Source organism: Leptodactylus fuscus, chromosome 2 (genome assembly GCF_031893055.1).
Source record: "Leptodactylus fuscus isolate aLepFus1 chromosome 2, aLepFus1.hap2, whole genome shotgun sequence".
In the NCBI taxonomy this organism is placed as follows: domain Eukaryota; kingdom Metazoa; phylum Chordata; class Amphibia; order Anura; family Leptodactylidae; genus Leptodactylus; species Leptodactylus fuscus.
Window position 1 is genome coordinate 188,834,572 of NC_134266.1, and position 19,486 is coordinate 188,854,057.

Consider the following 19,486-nt stretch of genomic DNA (forward strand, 5'->3'; position numbering starts at 1 on the left):
GAAATAATTATGAGTCAGCTACAACAGGGTCCATGATTCCAATCCTCAGTCTGACATTGGTACAAAATTAGTGGTCCTAGTGTTCCCAATGCAGTGCCTCTGTCCTCTACAGTTAACATGGTGGTTTAGATGTTAGCACTGTTCCTTTAGGTGACTGTTGTCCTGGATTTAGATATTGAGAGAATTTGCATGTATAAAAGGGAGTCTGTCAGCAATAAATTTGTTACAAACTTAATCCCAGTACTTTGTAGAGGTATCTAGAGCTGAGATCGGAGTCATGTGTCATATGCTGCCATTGAGTCCTTTTTCCTCTGCCACTTTCAGTTTAAACATATTGGACACCCAATGGGCCCCATTATAGTCAGGGGGTCTGCTGGGTTCTGTGTGTAACCAATGTTATAGCAGTCTAACGCTCCATTGTTTGGGCTCCCCAATGGATCCGGATGATGGAGATCCAGCACTAGTGTGAGCCTAGAGATGCAATGAACTGATGTGTAATGGTATGGCCACCAGGGTGTCTTCTCTATGCATACTAAGGTAAGCCCTCAGGGTACTGTTATACCGTTAACCATTATCTGAGTGTAAATAAAGTACATTTCAGTTATTTTGTGTAGAATCTACTTGCATAACTTCGGAACGATGGGCAAATGAATGACATCATCTTTGAAGGACAGTTTTTATTCTATTCAATCTGGCATTTTACAGTTGACCAGCCAGATATAAAACCTAATCAGTTTATTGTTTGATCATGATTTTCTGTATGGAGATATTCAATTCAAAAGTACATTGACTTAGCGCTGTCAAAATCCTGGCAATACTGTAATTAGCTATTTTATTTTCCCATACGTCTATGAATGTTCTGAAAGTATGTCATGCCCAATCACTCAAGCTAGTAATTTGCCATCTAATGAAATGATGGAGTTGTTGGTTGAATTCTGCGTGTCTTGCATTCATTTTTAGCTTTATATTTAATGGTCTAGTTCCTCTGAATAAAGTCAAATTCAACCACATTAAACCCAGGTAGAAAGAAAATGCTATTTTTCCCCTTTTTTATCATCACATTAGATGGACTTATTTCACTTGCGAATCTGTGAACCTTCTTACATATTATATAGAAACTTGCACTTCCCGTGTTCATTCTTTCTGAACAATTTTGGATGGATTGTAGAGATGAGCGAGTAGTATTCGATCGAGTACGTATTCGATTGAATACTATGGTATTCGAAATATACATACTCGATCGAATACTACTAGCTATTCACAGTAAATATTCGATTCAGAACCAGCGTTGATTGGCCAAATGCTATACAGTGTATAGCATTCGGCAAATCAACGCTGGTCCTGAGGTAGGCTTGTACTTGCTAGTCGGGAGAGCTGGCAGCTTGCTGTTACGAGGGAGCTGACTTTTTCCTCATAGGAATGAATTGACCAGCGTTTATTGGCCAGTGTACAGCATTCAGCCAATCAACGCTGGTTCTGCCGGATGCTCGTCTGTGAGGAGGCAGAGTCTAAGATCGGACCACAGCAGTCTCCATTGTGCTCCTATCTTAGACTCCACCTCCTCACAGACGAGCCACCGGCAGAACCAGTGTTGATTGGCCGAATGCTGTACACTGGCCAATCAACGCTGGTCAATGCATTCCTATGAGGAAAAAGTAAGCTCCCTCGTAACCGCAAGCTGCCAGATCTCCTGACTAGCAAGGACGAGCCTGCTGCAGAACCAGAGTTGATTAGCCGAATGCTATACACTGTATAGCATTCGGCCAATCAACGCTGGTTCAAAATCGAATATTTACTGCAAATAGCTAGTAGTGTTCGATCGAGTACGAATATTTCGAATACCGTAATATTCGATAGAATACCTACTCGATCGAATACTACTCGCTCATTTTTAGCTATTATGTTTCTGTAGCACACTGCAGTTGTTTGTATTCTGGCATGGATGTAACTGGATACTGAGACGATGTCCCTTTGCAAAACTGTTATAATTAATAAGAATTACAGATACAGAGCAAACCTTTTCTCACCTTTGCTAACTCTTATTCAGGGTGTGAAAATGGTAACCTTACTTAAACTGACACTTTACCAAGCCGATATGAATCTGCTTCACTGAAAAACTGTGTAGATACTTTGCCTGTTAAATACCAGATAGATATCAAAAAGTTCTGTACTTGTTTACTTCACACATTTTACGAGGTTAAACGTACATAAAAAATTGAGAGACTTTATAAATACATTGCTTTACTTAAAGGGTTATTCTCATATCGGAATTTGCTGTATTGATGGGAATAACTGCTCCCGTTCCAACCCTGGAGTAGAGACTTGCAGGAACAGGTAAACAGTGCTGCTCTGCATTGTTCCTATATGCTATGTTGTTTCTGGAGCTGCTCCTCTTCTATACAGAAGTTATGGGAATAGTGTAGAGCAGCAGTGTATGGTTGTTTCCCATTAGCCGAGAAGGTAACCCCTAATAACCCTTTAAAAAAAAAAAGAAAACCCAAAACATGGGTTCCTCTTTTTCTTTGATCCTTTTTTGTTTCATGCTATAATTAAAACTAAGAAATATGTAAAGACAAATTCTACATGTGTCCCAGGAGATTAGCCAGGGTGTAAGACAACTGGCTATAACAGAAGCAAACCACTTTTGTTCTGTCTACATTTGGACACTAAGATAGTTCTGTCCATTTTGATTAAGCCGCACTCCTTCAGACTAGTTGAAAATAGAAAAAATCAGCAAGAAATGAATCTGTATGTTCTCTGAAGGATTCCCACAAGACTGTTTCAGAAATGTAAAGAAAATCATGCAGATTATCAAACAGTGTAGACAACTCTATCTCCAGCTTCCTTGTATCTATTTTTTTTTTCTTGTACCCTTAACTTGCAACTTTTTAAACCTGTATTATTTTCATACTATCGACTCTTATTAAAGGGATTCTACCATTAAACTACCTTTTTTTCTAATGAACACGTCGGTATAGCCTTAAGAAAGGCTATTCGTCTCCTACCTTTAGACGTGGTCTCCGCCACGCCGTTCTGTAGAAATACCGTTTTTAACCGGTATGCAAATGAGCTCTCTGCAGCAATGAGGGCAGGCCCCAGCGCTGAAAGGCCGATGAGCGCATCCCCATTGCTGCCTGAGAGCTCTTTCCTGCGCCGCCTCCTTCTTCTGCAGCATTTTGGGGTGGCCTCTCTATGCTCCTGTATAGAACTACAAGAGCAAGCCAGAAGAGGCGGAGTTGCTGCAGAAGAAGGAGGCGGCGCAGGAAAGAGATCTGGGCAGCAATGGGGATGCGCTCATCGGACTTTCAGCGCTGGGGCCCACCCTCATTGCTGCGGAGAGCTCATTTGCATACCGGTTAAAACCGGTATTTCTACGGAACGGCGCAGCGGAGACCACGTCTAAAGGTAGGAGACGAATAGCCTTTCTTAAGGCTATTCCGACATGTTCATTAGAAAAAAAAGTAGTTTAATGGTAGAATCCCTTTAAACAAGTACAAATGTACAGTCTCAAGTGTAAATCGCTATGGAAATATGCTGGGAGGATAGACCACCACATGACACTGTCACTGTCCTTATTTCAAGATGGCAGTTATGTAAACAATACACTGCCTTTCTGTTCAACACAAAAATATTAATAGTAGAAAAAAAATTACCATTTATGTAAAAAAATAAATAAATTAAATCTTAGACTTGGGAAAAGCCCACTGTATAATGAAAAATATTGTAGATTCCATTCCCTAGTAACACAATGAGGCCAGAAAAATGTTCTTCTGATAAAACTGCTGCCGCTTTTAGAGCAATTTTCCAACCACCTGCACCTCTTAAAAACATAGCAATATGGCAGTATTTAAGAAAATAACATCCTAAAAAATGATGAAGACATAACCAATTTGGCAGTTTTGCTCTAAGCTACCCACTGCTTCTGACAGTTGAGTGGGAGTAATTATAGAGCAAATTGTTGTTAAACGAGTAACCTAGCTGTAATGCCCAAGCATAAACTGAAAGAGATCCTCAAAAATCTCAGAATGATGATGTTCCTGTAGATAAACCAGCATCAGATAGCAATGTACGTCTTCACCATGGGGAGACATTTGACATGAAGTTGGGCTTACATTCTCCATATCTCAAATTCTGCTTGACAAAAGTTTTTTTTTTTTTTTTCCGATGTTCTCACACAAAGTACATAAAATGAAATGCAGAAAAAAAGTAATTTATCAGTTTAGTTATTCTTAATTAAATACTGTCAAGTAGTATTTATTCTGAGAAATGCATAGAGCTTAAGGAGGATCTGTCATCTTTCCTGATATGTATGTATTAGTAAATACTGTTATTTCCTTTAAAATATCAATTATGAAAACCTTTTCTTATAAGTCCCCAATGTGCCATTCCTCTTGTATTCCTAAGAATACATTTACAACTAGAGGTTGCCACTTTCCTTGTCACAGGGTTATGTCCCTATAATGTTACTGTCATCACTGACTGCACAATATCAGACTTTGTAGGAATACATCCACAACTTGTAACACCCAGTTGTCAATGTATTCATTAAATACTAGGAAGAATAACAAGGAAATCATCACAATGCAAAGTTTTAGGTAAAGATGACTTGTTATTTTATGGCAAGTACAATTATTTACCCAAGCAGCCATATTAAGAATGTCTGCTCCTCTTTAACACCTCTAATAATCAAGATACTTTCGTCTCAACTAAGGTAAAGATTTAGGACTGCCAGATATGGTGATGACTATACCTTTGAACCTATGTAAAACGAATAAAAATACAATGGACACAGTTAGGCTAGGTTCACACTAGCGCTCGCTATATGTTTGGGGTTTCCATCACCAAACCTGCATAAAAAATGCTGAGAGAAAATTCTGACAAGCAGGACTTTTCTCTCTGCATTTTTCGGGTGGAAACCCAGTGGACCCCATTATAGTCTATGGTGTCCACAGGTTTTCTTGGGTAACCGCTTTTTAAGTGGGCTAGCTTTCTCTTTTATCGGGTCCCCAAGTGGATCCAAAGAACGGAAAGCCAAACCCTCACGTGATCCTTGGGTTAGTCTATGTCTTATCTGGAGAACATATGGTCTCCAATTTATTCCAATGAGCGGAATGTAATACTAGAGGATATTTTCTCTGAACGGCCCATGTAAAGAAAAAATGTAATTTCCCTTAAAGGGGCTATTTAGGGGACTGAAATGTGCTTATTTTATAATGGGTTCTGTCAGTGCTGCATGTCAAATTTCCAAACTGGTTCCAACTCGTTGATCCTTTTTTCTCCTTTTTGTGTTTAATGTGTGTTACCTCTGGTATTGTAGTATAAATTGTAAATCCAGACCCATAATATATACTAAACACAGAGTGTAGGGAGCAGGTGAATCAACTTTGATGGCGGATGCCGGTTTTGATCCTGAGTCAGAACCAGGATAAGGAAATCTGATGTACTGCACTGACAGAACCCAGGCAGGAAAACGTAACCAGGTACCTGGTTAACCCCGCTAACTATCCCCTGGATGGATTCAGCGGCCAGACTTGGCAGTCAGTTGATGGAAGGGGTATATATACTTCAAGAGTATGGCCACAATGTGTCTACATGCAATGGCTGCAATTTTTAAGGCTATTACAACGGCTTGCAAGGTTTTTCAGAAGAGATATTGATTTTCAGCAAAATAATACAGCCACTTAATAATCAATTTAATAAGAGAAGGATGCATGCAAAAATTATTTCATAAGAAAAAATGGGAAAAAATGGTTGTATCATTATAAATGACATTATTATACTATGAATTTACACAATATATCCCACCCACACCGGATGAGGTGGAATAAACAAACACAAACAGTATACCTAAATACCTTCTATCCCATGGACCCTTCTCAATCTAAGGATTTCAATCCTTCTGGAAATTTTCTGTTATTGAAAGGGTGTCATCTGACATCTTTGTCAGTCCGGTTATCTTTCTGGTATAAGACAATAGCTTTGTAATAGTTCTCATATTAGTTTTAAAAGCTTTGTATTTTAACCCTTGTCATAGGTAATGATAAATATCAATATCAAAAGATCAAGTTTATTACATTTGCAGCTCCACTTCATATGTAGAAAAAAACCCTCTGTCATTGCGTTTTGGATATCTTCCAATATTGATTTTACAACCGTTTTTACAGTTTAGCAGGTGTATAAATTATTGTTTCTCTCTGATCAATTTCTGAGAAACAACCCGCATTACTCACATTTTGCAAGAATATGATATGCCCATCTTTCTCAGCTCTTAATGATCAAGAATGTATCTGAGACATTACTTCTTAGGTTTTTTTGACATGATCAGGTTTATAATAAAGGGAAGATTATACATCACAAAATGTATGAACTTTGAACTTAAAGGGATCTATGTATTCATACACCATGAAATCAGTTTTAATGTTAACCCTTCTGGACCAAATATCCTTGTTTGTTACTTTATTGACACTTATTGTTAATTTTCAATTCTTTAACTGGTACCCGGAAGGTGTGAGAGTCCTTCACACCATCTTTTACCTACATTTCACTAAGAAGCCCACCTATCTTAGACAGACATATCCCATGGTCAATTCCCAACAGCATCAGAACAGGGCGCCCCCTACACTGAGTTATTTGTGACGAAATATTTTTAATCAACATCTACCATTGAAATTAATTACCGTATATACTCGAGTATAAGCCGAGTTTTTCAGCACAGTTTTTGTGCTGAAAAAGTTCGCTTTGGCTTATATTCAAGTCAATACCGTAGTTACAGACCCCACATACAGACACAGTGGCTGGTGCCGGGCTGCAGCATCGCCACGCTCCTTGCAGAAGTACCGGAGCCTTCTAGCAGAAGTACCGTAAGTACTTTTGTAGTTTGAAATGAACAGCATCGCGGGCCCGGCACCCGCCCCGTTGTCTGTATGATGGGTCTGTAACTACGGTAGCTGTAGTCTGTAGTGGTCTGTATCTATAATGGCGCCGCTCTGCTCCAGAGCGATCGCCATTAGAATCGGCACCTCCACTGTAACTCTTACAGTGGTAATGCCTGAGTTCCTGAGCACTCGAGTTACAGTGGAGATGCACTCCGCTGCGGGGAAGCGGCAGGCACCACCATGCCCCTAGAGAGAGGAGGGAGCGGGCGCGACCGCTCTCTCAAATGCAGGCCTGAAGCGCTGAGGGAGATCCCCGGCCGCCGGAGCTGAAGGGGGGATCCCCGGCAGGAGCGCGTACCTGAAGGAAGTGCTGCTAGCAGAAGCGCTGAGGGGAAATCCAGCCAGCCAAGTCTGCCAAGGATTCCCCTCAGTGCTTTTGCCGGCGGCCGGCCACAGTTCCCCTTCAGGTTCGCCCCTCAGTGTTCCTGCCGGGGATTCCTCTCAGCGCCTCTGTAAAGGCTCCCCGACTGCAGTGCAATGTAAAGTTAGGGGAGATATCAATCCGGCATGTATATTCATATACACAGAACAGTATGATTAGAACACAGCACATGTCCAGCATATACAATCATACATATAGCATAGAGCAGGGGTCTCAAACTCAATTTACATCGGGGCTGCTGGAGGTAGAGTTTGGGTGAGGCTGGGCCGCATCAGGTTTTCCCAATTTTTTTTTTTCTAAAAGTCGCCATATTCTGACAGCCGTAACTTCTTCATACGTCAGTGTATGGGGATGCATAGGGCGTCTTTTTTTGCGGGACTGAGTGTACTTTTTAGTTCTACCATTTTCGGGAAATGCTATTCCTTTAATCACTTTTGTAATCAAATTTTTATCAGAATCAAAACAGTGAAAAAACGGCGGTTTGGCACTTTTGACAATTTTTTTTACCGCTACGGCATTTACCATACAGGAAAAATATTTTTATAGATTTGTAGAGCGGGCGATTTCGGACACAGGGATACCTAACATGAATGTGTTTCACAGTATTTAACTACTTTTATATGTGTTCTAGGCAAAGGGGGGGTGATCTGAATTTTTAATACTTTTTATATTTTTTTTACTTTTTTTTTTTTTTTTGCATTTATTAGACCCCCTAGGGGTGTTGAACCCCAGGGGGTCTGATCACTAATGCAATGCATTACAATGCTAATGTATTGGAGTGCATTGCAAAAAATCATCATTTCTTTTGCAGGCTGCATAGACCAGCCTGCAAAAGAAAGAGGTTGCAGACAAGCCTGGGAGCCTTGTAAAGGCTCCCGGCTGTCATGGCAACGTGACGTCGGCCCTGGAGCTTGCTCCAGGCGCCGGCGATCACGACAAAATGGCGGTGCCCATGCGCCGCCGGGAAAATGGCACCAGAGGGGTTAATGCCTCTGATCGGTCCCGGGACCGATCGGAGACATTAGCGCCGGTTGTCTACTGCCTAAAGCAGCGGCAGATGTCGGTATGTCCGCCGGGGGCCGCAAACTATTGTCCCGAGGGCCGCAGTTGGCCCGCGGGCCGCGAGTTTGAGACCCCTGGCATAGAGCCTATGGAGGGCCTCTCTTTTAAATAGGGCAGTAGTTTTCTACACTTTATATCGAGTTTAAGGCTACGGCTACATAGCAATTCTGGCCACGACTGCTGTCACAAGCTCAAAGATTGCTGGGTCACTTTGTGACTCTATCATTAATGTGACCTCAAGGGGACCCAGACTGTGACTTCTAGTTGCAAAAAAGTTCAGCAATGTTAAACTTTTCTGTGACTTGAAGTTGCAGTCGTGGCACTCCAGAGGTAGCAATTTGACTCAATTCACTAACAATAGGGATGGAGTTGCAGGTGGCCCGGCGATCTTTGGTTGCTCAATGAGAGTAACACCCTAAACCGCAATGTAGCCCTAGACCAGGTAAAACAATCAGCAGTGAGGACCCCTATTTTTGGTGTACTGATTGTCTTATATAAAAACGGATATTGACTGCATGGTGAAATATTATGGCCACTGAGATCTTTGTGAAACATACCTTATTAGGGTTTCCTTTATCTGCACCATCAACTAATTGCTGTTCCGTTTTGCTCATTATACATCTGTTCTCCATCAAAACCATAGCAATAAATGTAAAAACCTGCAGGGCCACAGCATGCTATCGCGTCACTGCCCCTACATTTCGCCCTACCATTACTGAGTTACATGTTGAGAATATAGTACACTAGCAACACCCGCAACTTCAACTGCGGCCCCCTCACTCCCTGCATGATCCACCTTCAGCGCATCCGCGGGCCGAACCTCCTCAACGTATCTGGCTCCCTTTCCCCCGCAGGCGCTCCCGCGCCCATGTCCTTCCCCCACCGTGGCGCACCCGCCTCCACCGCCACTCCTGCCCACGCCTCAACAGCCCCCTTCTGCAGCATGCAACAACAGCCCCTGCCGGTTCAAGACACAGAAACACCTCCGTCAGTGCCACCCTATGACAGTGTCCTTGCGGGCCCACCTCTGAATCCCTGAACCAAGCCCCTCCCCCTGTGAACCCCAACCCCCCTTCCTCTCTCCACCCTAACTCTCAATCCTCCTTCCCCCCTGAACCCCCTCCCTTTCCACCAACTGTACGCACCCTCAAAGCCCCCAACCTCTGCAGCCGACAACCAGTACCCGAAGCCCGCTACAGGGTGTCTCGGTCCTGCGACATGGAAACAAGTGAGGCCGCGCCTCATTTGCAGGGCAGGCCCGGGGTGAACAGCACCCAGCCCGCTGTACTTACCGAAGAGGTGAGGCCAAGCAACGTGTGGAGCGGCCAGAACTTCAGGCGGCATGGAAGGTCCTTTCTGCAGCATGTGTACCTCCAGATGGCAAGCTCGCGGGCAGGTGTGGTTGTCTGACGAATGTGTTATTGCGCGGCCGCAACCTATGCCGGCACCGCACTGCCGGCCGGCATGGCAGCGTCACTCTGGAGCTGCGAACAGCTGCCATGTTTTCCGGCGTGGACTTGAGCACTGTGCCGCCCACGCTATGCCACCAACGTATCCACTCGGATTCCCCTGCGGTCCGCCCCCAGACTACAGCCAACCAAAGACCTGCGATGACGTCATCTCAGGTCCTGCTGTGGAGTCAGAGACAACTTTCGCTGGTCACGGCCGGGATTCCCGTGGAGTGTGGGACCTAAAATGTAGCTTATGTTTCCTTCCTGCTGAATATGTAGGAGTGGGTGAAATTTCACCTAAATCTGTTCAGCCGTTTGGCTGTGATTGAGGAACAAACATCCAAACACACAAACTTTTTTATAATATTAGTAGGATATACCACAGATAAAGTGTGCTTGTAAAAATAAGTAAAAAACATAGTTGCACATGATAAATAACTAATAATGCTGCAGAACACAGTACATTTGATATATGCATAAAAACAATACAGTACAACCTTTTAAAAGTCTTGTGCTTCCTCAGTCATTCCTGAAAGTCTGTAAGAGGGCATTAAAATGTCAAACCTATCTTGATTTTTTTTTTCTTTTTTTGCAAATCCTCAATTAATCTATTTATAGCATTTTGGCTTTATTAGTGCAGCAGCGAAACAAACCCCTGGTGTTCACTTTAAGCCAGACTTTAGGAAATAGCTGCACTGATTTCTAATCAAGTATTCAGACCCCGGAGGCCTGAAGTTTTGTCTTCAGCTTAATTACAACAGTGATGAGCAAGCAGTGAAAGTGAAAAGAGACTATCTGCATACATGAATACATGACCCTTTTCACTGGGCGAGAACTCAAACAACACATTGCTAAGGTTATCTGCAAGTACATTGCGCCAACAAAGTGTTCTACATTAGTCATCACTAGACACAAGATAATATTCATTTCTGTAATGTAACATTCAGGTCATATAGCATGCATACGTGTACTCACCAAAGTGGCAAACAGATGATAAAGGATGAAGTAGACAGCAACCACGGGAGCCCACATATGTCCTACGGCATTAAGAGTTTGATCCATTACATCCACCCATCCCTCCTGTGTCAAAATCTGAAACATTGACATAAATGCCTGCAAGGAAGAACAAACAAGAATGACAACAATCTACATACGAGAACTGCTGTGAAACTAAACTAATTGCCTCATGGGAAGTATGTCAACGTACCACAAATGCATACAATATTACAGTAGTGCACCACACGATAAAAAAAGTCGTATTCTAAAGTTAGTAATTAGGGATGCGCGAATATACTTGATCAAATACCTCCGCCGCCTAGCTCCCGTTGCAAAAACACTTCCAGGGCTTTGCATTTTTAAAGCCCCTCCCACCTTCTCTGGTGCCGGGAGCTATGTGACGGAGGTATTCAATTGAGTATATTCGCTCATCTCTATTAGTAATGTTATCTTTTAAAAATTTTAAAAAAATGTCTCCTGGAAAAACTGATACATTGGGGAAGATTTACTAAGATAAAGGTATGGCTTAATGTGTATCAAAAAAAAAAAGGAACTGGTGCTGTGCCCCACATTTCTTATGTGTTTTAGGGTGAAGCCCTATGTTACGAAAATGCAGCATTTTTTCCTTGTTGCAGATACTCAAGAGAAAAAATTCCTGCATTTTACAAAAACAGCAAAGTGAATGAGATTCAGGTTAAACTTATCCGCACCTTGCGGAAAAAAAGAGTTGAAGAAAATCTGCATTTTAGAAGCATTATGCGTAGTCTAGGAAGTCCTGTATAATAATTATAATGCACAGACTAAAGAAGAAGAAGAACCAGTCCCAGGAGTTAGTTAATTTAGTGGTCATTTAATTAGCAAACCTGAGTTTACGATCATTGCAAACATTGTGGCAGCGGACCATGTAGCAATTTGCTGATCAAAAAGTCTATAGTTTGATGTAGGAAGTAGCTTGGTGGTCAGCGGGTCCGTGAATCTGATAAGGTTCATGATTTCAGTTGTTAGATTCCTTGGTGCTCGTGTGATTCCTGTCCCAGACGTAACACTAGTTAAGGTCTGTAAAGCTATTCCCATTTAGTTTACATTGCTTGCATGTAATTCTTCTTTAGTCAAATGTTTTATTATAATGCACTGTAGCATTTTAACATAGATTAAATCTAAAATTTTGTAAGACTGTACTTTGGTTCTAATGTTCCCTAATTTTCGAAGAGTGACTATAACTCAGACATGTTTCAGCATTTGTGTGCTATTTGCGCCTGGTGGGGATATACGGGTATCTTACCCACTGTTACGTGGTAAGTGGTGGCAGCTCTGTGTGTAGATACTTGAGTGTAAAAAGGTGATTCACTCCTGTGTGGCCTAGTGTGATGAGGAGCTGGAAGGAAGTGTGGAAGCAGAGTTCTCTTTTAGGATTACATCTGGGTCAAATGTATGTGTGTGTTGAGCACGGTGAATGGATATCCCCAGAATTGGTATGTGTGGGTGTGACCCTGGTCCCTGACAATTCATCCAGCATCAGCACCTGTGATAAATCTAGCACATTTTAAATGGAGTGCCACCAGGGTGAAGCATAATAAACCATCAGCATAGATATGCCTTATTGTAATGTTTTTCCCAATGAAAATCTGTGCCTCCACTCCAAAGATATTCATATATTTCAGAATATGTAAGTGAGCAATCTGGAGCACCAAAGGGGCTTTCAAGCTCCAAGCTGCTATACCCCACACCACTCTAACACACCCTCCTTCTTTTCCTTTCTCTGAGTGACAGGGCCTGGAAAGATTTCAGCATAGCTCCTTGGCCCTGTCACTCAAAGGAGGAAGGAGGGCTTCTTAGAGCAGTGTGGGTGTAGCAGTTTGGTGCAATGAAGCCATGCTCCAAATCGCCGATTTCCATATTGTGAAATAAATGAATCTCTTAGAGGCATGAATTTTCATGGGAAAAAATGTGGTACATTCAGTTGAGCCTGACCTATCTGTGTTGCTAAACACAATATGAAAGCTATCTAAAAGAACAATTAAAAATAATTTTATTAAATTATTATTATGTACTAACAAACTTATAGTTCTTCACAGACAATTAACAGGCTCAAGGAGTAAGGAGGGTCTGCCCTGAATGTGGTGTGCAGATATAGGGGGAATTACTGTGCGGGATCGCCTATTACCGTTCTTTCCTGTTCCAAGTGATGTCGTAGGCGGAGGAGGAGGAACTAATAGGTTACATAATGGCTCAAACTACATGTACATATAGCAGATAAGCTGTTAACCTATCACTATAATATACAATAAAGGCTGTTATATGCCAGTGATACTGGATTATTTAACCCCTGATGATAATACACAGCAGAAATGCGTGGTAATACTATAAGTAATGAATAGGAAGGGAAAAGGAATGTAGCGAGGTAAGCAAGGTAATAAGAGATTCCGCACAGTGATTCCTCCTATTTTTACACACCCTTGTTGAGCCTATTAATTTCTTTACATGTTTGGTAGTTCTTTATAAAAATTTTATAAAGTTTTTAATCATACTGTACTATTACATAGATTTCATATTGTATTTCAATTGGAGATGGATACCCAAGAATTGGTTTTATTTATATCTGTGTTGTTGGTTTATTGTGCTTCACCCTTTAAGACTGACTAGGCTAAATTTGCAATGTCTAAAAATTAGGCAGGATTAGTAAACCTGCCCCAGTGTGTTATGCTCAGTCCAGGGTCTGGGGTGTGGGGAGAGGGCGTGTCGGAGCAGGAGGTGGGGGGTTAGAGCATAACACAGAGAGTCAAAGATCACCAACAACAGGGTCATAATAAAGGAAAATCATTAATAAAGTTATGAACCAGAGAATTTTCCTTACGAATAATCAATGTTTCCCTGTTACAATATGTGGTTTAGAATTTCACATTAGTTCACATTGTTTTTAGAACATTTATAATTATGCGAGAATGTATTTGCAGGTTGGATGGCAAGATAGCATTAAAATGCTTTTTAAACACAAAGTTTGAGAAATCTAACAAGCAGCCCCAAGACATTCTCGAGAGTAACAGAAAGCAGTTCAAAGCGATTACAGTATGTGCTTCACACTATGTGATCCTCCAGAATACACATTTTAGTTAAAAGGTAAACCTCCATCAGCTTATGCTAAAATGAATCTGAAATGCAACCATCAAACTGACAGAGCCAACAGCTGTGAAAAGGAAACCTTGAGAATTATGGAAATGTGGAAATTCTGAATTCATTTACTTATAGAACAGATTGTCAAGTTTATTTTACTATTAATATCTATCACATATTTTACTTGAATTGACAACTTGTGGCTAAAGTAATAATACTAATACATTTTTTCCTTACATACGTGCCCTTTGTTCAATATAATTTGCCTTTAATTTCTACAACTTCATAGATTACGACCAAACACTATTGACCCTAGTCCTAGTTGAATATTGAGCCTCCAGTTCTTTTCCATTACTACCACTTTCTTTTGCAGCCTTTTCTTAAACCAATCCCAACTTTTTTTGAGATGTATTAATGGAATCAATTTCTAAATGAGTTATTTTTTTCTGACATGTCTTCTATTATAGCTATTGTAACATCTTTGCCCATCCGGGCTTTGGCTTCGTCATCCGGCCTCATGCTGCTGCACAGGAGGCGTGTTCGGCTGTGATTTCTTCTTTTGGGTTCTTCTCGCATTGTCTGAACACTGTCCTATTCTTTCACCTTGGTAATCGATTTCCCACAACGCCCATCTCCTTCACCTTCATTTCCTTCTGCTCCTCTAAGGGCCCGTTCCCACGGAGTAACGCTGCGCTCATTCTGACACATAAACACGTGTCAGAGTGAGCGCTTCAAAACAAAATCCCATTGACTTCAATGGGTTAAAAAGCCTCCCATTGATTTCAGTGTGTAGCGCGCGTAAGACGGAACCCATTGAAGTCAATTGGATTCTGTTTTGAAGCGCTCACTTGGACACGTGTTTACGTGTCAGAATGAGCGCAGCGTTACTCCGTGGGAACGGGCCCTGGTAGTTTATTTTATACTTGCCCTGTGGTTGACAGCCTGCCTTCCTATCAAGTCCAGGGCGGGTTCTTCCTCCCTATTTATTCTTGCTTCACATTCACATTGGTGCTTGCTATTGCTTTGTGCGTGCTGGCTTTTCTCTTGCTGTTTATTCTTGTATTCTGACTCTTGACCTCTGGCTTTCCCTATAGACTACACTTTTGCACTCCTGTTTTCTTTACACTTTACACAGTGTCCCAACATTTTTGGAATTGGGGTTGTATTATTATTATTTTTTTTTAGTTTGCAGATATGACCCCCTATGAGCTAATATCTAAGAAGGAACTATAATATAATATTCAATCATTTATCCATCCAGTTCTTCATGGTCCACTACTAAGATTATGTAGTTCTTGGTTTTAACTAATAGATGTACAACAGCCTCAAGCAGTGTAACCCCTATGTGTTAACCTAACAGTAAGTTCACTGATAAAACTTATAAGAATAACTGTGAAGTAGATTATATCTAACTGAACATCAAACTATCTATTACTGAACATTAATACTTGATAAGAGTAATAGCATGGGACACTTCCAGGCCTGATGAGAAAACTCCCATAGTGCTATATCAGTAAATTGGAATGGCAAGGTATTAAATACATACAGTGCCTACAAGTAGTATTCAACCCCCTGCAGATTTAGCAGGTTTACACATTCTGAATTAACTTGGCATTGTGACATTTGGACTGTAGATCAGCCTGGAAGTGTGAAATGCACTGCAGCAAAAAAGAATGTTATTTCTTTGCTTAATTTTTTTTTAAATTGTGAAAAGTTTATTCAGAGGGTCATTTATTATTCAACCCCTCAAACCACCAGAATTCTGTTTGGTTCCCCTAAAGTATTAAGAAGTAGTTCAGGCACAAAGAACAATGAGCTTCACATGTTTGGATTAATTATCTCTTTTTCCAGCCTTTTCTGACTATTTAAGACCCTCCCCAAACTTGTGAACAGCACTCATACATGATCAGGGGTTGAATAATAATTGACCCACACTTTTATGTTTAAAATTTATTAAAATTTAACTGAGCAATATAACTTTTTGGTTTGTAAGATTTATGCATCTGTTAATAAATCCTGCTCTTGTTTGAAGTTTGAAGGCTCTAACTTATTTGCATCTTATCAAACCTGCTAAATCTGCAGGGGGTTGAATACTACTTGTAGGCACTGTACACAGTAACAATACTGTCTCCTATGAGAATTATTACAAGTCCTTCAGACATTATCAAGTACTTAACTAATGAAATTGGATTTCTAAACCATTTGTCACGATCCCATTTAGATTATGTATATAAGAAATTTCAGGAACAGTATAATTCAGTAAAATTCAATTCATTAATGGCAAGTAGTCCAGTCCCGAAGAAGCAAAGCATGCTCATACACTGGTATGTAGCGTAGAACATTTAGCTATGATGCTTCCATAACTGCGGAAACCGTGTAGCTCAGCTGTGCCACGCTGTTTTCGCAGCTTCTATTCACTTCTGTGGGAGTTACAGAAACAGAATAACACTGCTCGGTTGTTTCCGTAAGTCCTGCCTTGGTGGTCAGGACTTACAAACAATTATAACCATTGTGGCAGTAATTTGCCAAGATGGAAATTACATTTACTTTATTTCTGATGTCTAAATTGTCAGTAACAACATTAGACCTTTCTAGGCATTGACAAGGGAAAATTGAACACCAACATTACATAGACATTAAATTGAGGTAGCCATGAAGATCAATGCTCAAGATGATAAAACAAGGAGTCAGTGGACTAACACATAGGACTGCGGAGTCAGAGTTGCAGTCGTAAAGATCTTGTGAAAAGTACAGACAGTAGTGTATAAAGAATACAAGTTGGCTTCTCCCCAATATATCTTCCTGTTCCTTATCTATGAGATTGGAGAGCCCAGAGGTGTTCCATGTTTAATAATAGTTAAAAGCCTATGAGTGGAGTCCTGGGGGTCTGTACTGACACCATTGAATTGGTTGATAGTACCTTCTCTCGCATATGATACAAGGCTCTGTAGTGTTGTAAGTACAGTACAGATTGACCAATCTCTATAGGGTGAACTGAATAAACTGGCCAAATGGGCAGCAAAACAAAAAATACATTTTAGTACTGATAAGTTTAAGTCTTTTACATTTTAGGTAAAAAAAAATATCCTCATACAAAATAATATAATTTACTTTTTTTACTAGTATAATTTTTCACAGTGCATTTCTCCTCTTTTACCCATAGTTACACAAAGTGCTAGAAAACAACTGTATGTAAGGAATGAGTGTGGGAATATTATATGTTTTATCATAGTGATTCCCATTTTCACACTCTATTTGGCAGCCTCATGTCCAATATTGCTTATGGAAATAAACTGCTACATATAAGGAGGGCTGCGGAGTCGGTGTCAGAGTCAGGGCAAGTTCCTGGTAGGAAAAAAGTTACCGTTTCTGAAATCAAAATAAGATTATTAATTTTTTAAAATTATATTATACAATTATTAATATTGTATAATTCCTTACATAAATAGTTTGTCGCATATTTACTTAGTAGAGCTTTACTGTGTCCATCTATGGCTGTCAATCTTTTTATAAAGGAGTCAGAGTTGGTGCAGGAGTCAAAGTCGAGCTAGGGGAAAATAGAAGAGACGTAGCTGGTGCTTTAATCTACTGTCTGCACAGTCCTGCATATAAGATGATATGCCAGAGAGATATTAGATATAAGGAATAGATATTTTATTGTTCTGAATGCTGGACAGATACATAAGTTAAAGGGAAGTTGTCATGTTTATGATGGTGTCTGATCTTCAGGCATCCTGGTACAAAGCAGGAGGAACTCAGCAGATTGATATGTAATTTTGGGAAAAGATTCAGTATAACCGGCATATTATTCAGTTTACGATGAGTAGGGGTCCAGTGAGTGGTACTATACAGTGTCTGTCAATTTTTCCTGTATGACTGACAAAGATGTTAACCACTAAGTAGAACTGTCTAGAGACCTCCTACCCCCCTCACAACACTTTGACTATGCTTATTTCACCTATTTTCTGATATTTGATATTTTCTGTCAGTCTGTGTATGGTATTTCTTTCTCCCCTGTTCTTGTGCACTGAGATTCTGGAGTGAAGGAGACAGTGCAAGAAGATTTCTGATACAAAGGATGCTGGATATTGGACCTCACTGCCCGGGAGAAAATCATTAACATTTCAACACCAAAAGTAGTAATAGGTCAGCAAATAGCTAAGAAAGAGAGGCTGTCAAGATGGGAAAGGCTGGGCAGCTGCACGGATTACAGTGTTTTAACTCAAATCCTGGATGTTAGAGCACTAGTGTTGTATTATGGACAAATTATTGCTGCAGAAGGGCACTATTACTTTGTGTAAAACAATAGGGCCACAACTATTATGTAGGGGTCATAGAGAGTGTGTATGGGACGTGGGGAAAGTTTGTCTGATGAGTCTTAACTAGATGAAATCTTCATGGCAGTCTTGTATCATACAGAAAAAAAAGTACAACAAGGAGAAATTGCACAAAGATGTCCAAGGATGAACATTGTTCTATGTTCCTAGAATTAATAAATATCTATTTGGTCAGTTCTTCCTAGTTTAATAATATGTTGCCGTATTTTGGATAGAAAGTACAATGTCATAGGTTCTTTTTAAAGGGGCTCTATCATTAGATTTTCCGGTTTTTATATAAACATATGCCTGAATAGCCTTTAAAAAGACTATTCAGGTGCTGCTAATCATTTTTGAACACCACCCCTACCGTGCACCCCCCACGTCATAACTTGTTTACTCCCTCCTCTCTTCTTTGACGTCTTCCTCCTTGCGATTCACTGCCTCCAGCCCGGTGGTTTCAATTGAAATCTCGTGCATGTGCAGTAGTGCTCCCTCCAAAGCGCTACTGTGCATGCTCCCGTGCCATTTTTGTGTAGAGAACTGCTCAGTTCCCCTGAGAACTATGTGAGTATGCTGCGCATGCACAGTACGGTTGCCGATGTTCTTTACAGGAAAATGGTGTTGTAGCGTGCGTGAGATTTCAATCAAGACCGCCGGGCTGGAAGCGGTGAATCGCAAGGAGGAGGACGTCAAAGAAGAGAGGAGGGCGAGAACAAGCTATGACGCGGGGGGTGCATGGAACGCCCACGGTAGGACTCATTTACATATACATTTTAACAATAATTCAGAAAAATGGGGGGGGGGGGTGTTAAAAAATTATTAGCAGCTCCTGAATAGCCTTTGTAAATGATATTCAGGCATATGTTTATATGAAAATTGGAATATCTAATGATAGAGCCCCTTTAAGATTTTCAGATGTACTTCAACCCCTTCCCAAGATCCACCATAATAGTACAGCAGGAATTGGTTCGTTAAAGTTGGTGACGGTCAGGAGTTCAGTGGCTGCCATAGCCACAGGGTCTCTGCTGGTATTAGCAATGCTACTGCCGGCAGTCAAACATGATCAAGGCACCATTTTACTGGTGGCACCATCTTGTCATTACTATGACAGATGGGAGCCTATTGAAGGCTCCCAAGATTGTCACTGTATTATAGTGATTTTGCAATAAATTGCAATGCATTAGCAGTAAAGTCTATTGTATTAGTGATCAGACTCCCTGGAGTTCAACA

General features: G+C 40.8%; 1 protein-coding gene across 2 annotated transcripts in view; it reads right to left on the reverse strand.

Moving 5' to 3' along the window:
* The window catches only part of NALCN (sodium leak channel, non-selective), a 356,507-nt gene that overhangs the window by 127,405 nt on the left and 209,616 nt on the right, over positions 1-19,486 (reverse strand). For both annotated transcript variants that reach the window (XM_075265321.1, XM_075265319.1), the window contains one exon: positions 10,806-10,943. In XM_075265321.1, coding sequence (XP_075121422.1) covers positions 10,806-10,943 — 138 coding nt within the window. The remainder of the gene's footprint in view (positions 1-10,805; positions 10,944-19,486) is intronic.